General features: G+C 55.3%; 1 protein-coding gene across 1 annotated transcript; it reads right to left on the reverse strand.

Annotated features, from left to right (window-relative positions):
• Positions 1-906: 906 nt before the first annotated feature.
• LOC129326417 (hemoglobin subunit beta-Z-like) lies at positions 907-3,368 on the reverse strand. The gene is given in 5 exon segments (XM_054974576.1): positions 907-1,057; positions 1,910-1,977; positions 1,980-2,128; positions 2,222-2,319; positions 3,243-3,368. Coding segments are annotated over 5 exon segments (570 nt in total). The 3' UTR covers positions 907-928.
• Positions 3,369-4,629: the final 1,261 nt, after the last annotated feature.

Raw genomic sequence — 4,629 nt, forward strand, 5'->3', positions numbered from 1 at the left:
CCTTGGTGGTGGTGCCACACCTGCAGATGGGCCTGGAGCTCTCCTGGAATTACTCCCACCCTCCAGACTACAGAGATGGGTTCCTCTGGAGAAAATGAGTGCTTTGGAAGGGGGAGCCTTTGGTCCCACAGCCCTGCTGGGCTTCCTTCCTCTCCAATCTCCTCCCTCAGACTCCAATCCCAATTGTCACAGACCTCCCCCCCCCCGCTACTTTATTTTTCAATCTATGATTTGATTTCTGGGGGGTGGGATTCCCCCGAGGAAGCCCTGAAGCCCTGCACTTTCTCGATCCAGCTTGGTGGGGCTTTGTTGCGCTGGGGGCTATGGGGGCATGTGACTGTTCACCCCCATTACGGAACCAGGGTTGGTGTCTAACCAGGGTTGGTGTCTAATCAGCCTTTGAGCCGAGCTCCACCCCCAACCTGCATCAACCTCTCAGCACCCCAAAAGAAATATCTTCTCGGAAGCAGCTGGATCAGCCAAAGCGAACTAAAAGGTGAGTTTGGAAAGTAGGAAATTGCTGGGAAACCTACATGTGCACACACACACCAGCAAACACACAAACACACCAGCAAACACACAAACACACACAAGACATCTCTCACTTGAAAACCAAAGAGAAGTTCCCAAAGCGCATGTGTCCCACCCTGCTCTTCTCCCATCCATAGATTTTCTGGCTTTCTTCATGGCATAATTTGAAAGCAAGACTTGAGGTCTGGGTAACTAGGAACAGCAGCTTAATTCTCCAGCACCAGCAGCACCCTCACTTCACACACACACACACACACTCCACACCCACAAACACCCAGGAAGTCCACTCAAATTAAAGGTGATGACTTTTATTAGGCAGTAATATCACATGGCAGCTGGGACAGGCTTCACACGGGTGGTGAGGGGTAGGAGGCCACTGTGTGTCCCTCCGGCTGGTTTAGTGGTAGCGGTGAGCCAAGGCGTGGGCAACCACCTGGACCAGCTTGTGGAAGGCGGCATGGTAGGCAGGGGTGAACTCTTTACCCAAGTGGAACGCCAAGACGATAATGAGGACATCCCCCAGAAGCTGCGAGAGAAGAGGAGAGGAGAACATGAAGGAGTCCTGGGCTGGCAATCAGGCTACGTCCAGATGTTGAGGGGCACCTTATGCCCTTTCCAGCTGCGCCCCACTCCCTGGAGGAAATGCCAGGCAAGGATCAGCATTGCCCCCTCTGCGGTGGACTCTGTGCTGGGCAACCTTCCCTCCTCTTGGGGCCCAGGAAGCAATGCAGCATGTCTGGGGGAAAGAATCCTGGCCTCTCCCTCTCTCCCTCCTTCCTTCCTTTCCTCCCTCCCTCACAACTGAAATGGAGACAAGGGGGGTTGCATGGGGTTTGTGGCTGCAAGGGGAGCTGGGGCAGCATAAGTGTCACGGTCTTGGCTTCCCAGGCCATACTTCTGGGGCTTGACAACCCCCTGTGGGGCCTGGACCAAGGACTGGACTCTACTGGACATGGTGTGCTGAGACAGCTGTGGCTGTGGCTTCTGTCTCTGTCCCGGGAAAGCATACAGAGCAGGGGGGCCACAGAACCCCCCTGAGCTTTTCTGCCTGTCTCCTGAGAAGAGGAGCCCTTGCCAGGGATACAGAACCCTGGGACCCCTGAACTTTCCAAAACAGCCTCTTTGCCTTGCGTTTGTTTACATATTCTGTAGCTATTGGGGAGGGGAGGTGGGAACTGGGCTGTACTTAGACTTCAGTATAGATCTGGGGCTTGGCACAGAACTTCATTCCTGGCAATGAACCTGTACTGGACTGCTGAACCCGTAGGTTATCAGTAAAGCTTTCACTCATGCATTTCTGGACTCATGTAGTTATTGAGATCCACCTGGCACAACCTGACAACAAGAAGCACTCAGGTGTGCACACACACACCCCTACCTTGAAGTTCTCGGGGTCCACGTGGACCTTGTTGCAGTGCAGCTTGCTCAGTTTGGCAAAGGTTTGTTGATGTTGTCCAGATTCTTGATGGCGTCCCCAAAGGAGGTCGGCACCTTCTTTCCATGGGCGCGAACTGTGGGGTTGCCACTGATGGTAGCAGCGCTGGAGAGGTTCCCAAAGTTGGCGAACCTCAGGAATCTGGGTAACACCACCACTAAGCTGTGGAGTGGAAGACAAACAGACACAGGGTTATTCATGTTTGAGGAGCAGCACCCAGACCTCTCTCTCACCCAAGGAAATGCTGAGCCTTACCTGGCAAGGGCTTCGTCACCCAGTACATCCACATCGACCTTAATCCACATGTTGCTCATCTGCTCCTCTTCAGCTGTCAAGGGCACCACAGTTGATGGCTGTCAGTCAGGAGGGCCTTTGGCTGTTTCGGGAAACCTTTGAGCTGAGTCCAAGCGCCTCCACCGGACTTTTATACCCTGAGCGGAAGCTCCTCCTTGCCTGGGTAATTGCAGTCATTGGCTGGAGGTGGGGCAGCTTGGTGGGGCCAGGCAGCCCGAGGGAGGAGGCAGCCTGGTTGCACCTCAAAGCCTCAGAACTTTAGCCCGAAATATGTTTCCTCAGCAGTGCCCTCTGTACATGCACAGAGGCAGTCAATTAAGTCTTGGATGCAGAGGAGTTAGCCGTGTTAGTCTGTAGTAGCAAAATCAAAAAGAGTCCAGTAGCACCTTTAAGACTAACCAACTTTACTGTAGCATAAGCTTACGAGAATCACAGTTCTCTTCGTCAGAAGCTTATGCTACAATAAAGTTGGTTAGTCTTAAAGGTGCTACTGGACTCCTTTTGATTTTGCAACTAAGTCTTGGTTTGGAAGGGAGGAAAAATTAAGACAAGCATGACTGGGAGAGCAGAGCATTGGAGCTGGGCTTCTCTGCCTGGGCCTCCCGCTGTGCCTTTCTGGTGAGGGAAGGATGCTCTTAGGGTTGCCAGCCTCCAGGTGGTAGCTGGAGATCTCCTGAAATTGCAACTCCAGAGGACAGAGACCAGTTCCTCGGGAGAAAATGGCTGCTTGAGAGGGGGAACTCTATGCCCTCCTGAGGTTGCTTCCGTCTCCAATGCCCACCCGCCCCAGGCTCCACCCCAAGTCTCCATGAATTCCCCAGCCTGGAGTTGGCAACACTCTGAGATCTGCATTTCTCCCCAAGCACCGCTGCCTGTCCTGCACCCAGTCACACTCTGTTCTGGCCCAAAGCACCTGGGTGCAGCCCTACTCATGTTTCTCCCAGACACGACAGCAAGGAACCAGAGCTTCTGGAGGCCTCACAGCCACGTGGCGCTTCCTTGGGCCTTCTCCCAGGCAGTGCTGGGTGGTGCCCAGCCAGGGGGCTTCGGGCTCATGTTGGGGCAAGGGCTGCGTGCTTCCCTGCTGCTGGATTCCTCCTCTGAACATGCAACATCTGAGGGCAACGAAGCCACCAGTGAGGCCAATGTGCCTCCTCCCCCCGCGCCCCCCCCCGGGGTCTCTGGCCGGCTCAAAGTGCAGCAGCTCCAGGCCCAGAGAGGCAGTTTCTCAAGCCTCTGGCTGGGAGGCGGAATCACCGGGTGGAGTGCTTGCCGACTGAGCCACTGTCCACCCCCCACCAGGGGGCTCCCAATATGACCAGTAGGATCCCCCCTCCCAATTAGAACTGCCCAGTGGATGCCGGATTCTCAGACATGAGGGAGAAGAAGGAGCTTTTGCTTCCGGAGCGAAGCTTTTCCCCTTCTCCTGCCCAGAGATCCCAGAGTCCCAGGCTGGAGGGGGAGGCCGCAGCCTCTGGCCCCTGCTGTTGGCCCTGGAGAGGGAGAGAGTGTGTGAAACTGGACGCTGGGCCGGACGGATGGAACCCGGGGCTGATCCGGCTGGGGTCAGGGATGTTCTTATGCTCAGCTGCGCATCAAATGGAGCAAGCCCGAGACGAGAAAGGAGATGGCAGGGCGAGGGGCTGGGCTGGGCCTGGCCCTGCTTTATTGCCCACCACAAAGGAGAGCTGGGGTCATGTTTGCAAAATGGTTCGTGGTGCAGGGTGTCAGAAAACGAATCGGCCATGATGCTCCTGGGGTGACACGGGGTTGCCGCCCTCTCTTGGCCTTCCCTACTTCACAGAGCTGCTATGAGGATGGGGGAGAGGGGCAAAAGAACCAGATCCTGAGGGTACCACCCCTAGGGAATAAGGAAGCTGCATGGATTCCGGCTGCTGGTGAAGGAGGGGAATATGGGGGGTGCGAGAGAAAGTGAAGCCAGGAGTCCCTCCGCCCAGGCCAGATGGATTACCTGGCCAAAGTGAGGCGGCAGCTTCCTCAGCCTCTTCTTCACTCTCTCTTTCTTACTGGGGGTGTCTCACCCAGGGAAGCCACCCAAGTCCAGATGCCCTCCCAGCAATGGCAAAGGGTTGCCAGCTCCAGGTTGAGAAATTCCTAGAGGTTTTGGGGGTAGATCCAGGAGAGAGTTTGGGAGGGGTCCGGCTGACAGAACGGATAGGGCAGGTCTCCTAGGGGGCCCCGCAAGAGCACAAAACCTAGGTATTACACGGGGCCTTGGAATATACTCCCTTGGCAAACCCCATAAAAAATTGTTTTCAGTACTGGGATTTGCTTGGTGAAATTCCAGGTTGTGAAACCCGTCCATTTGTGTGATTAAGGCATACGAGAATCATGAGGGGCCTGCTGAT

Source organism: Eublepharis macularius, chromosome 3, assembly GCF_028583425.1.
Source record: "Eublepharis macularius isolate TG4126 chromosome 3, MPM_Emac_v1.0, whole genome shotgun sequence".
Taxonomy (NCBI): domain Eukaryota; kingdom Metazoa; phylum Chordata; class Lepidosauria; order Squamata; family Eublepharidae; genus Eublepharis; species Eublepharis macularius.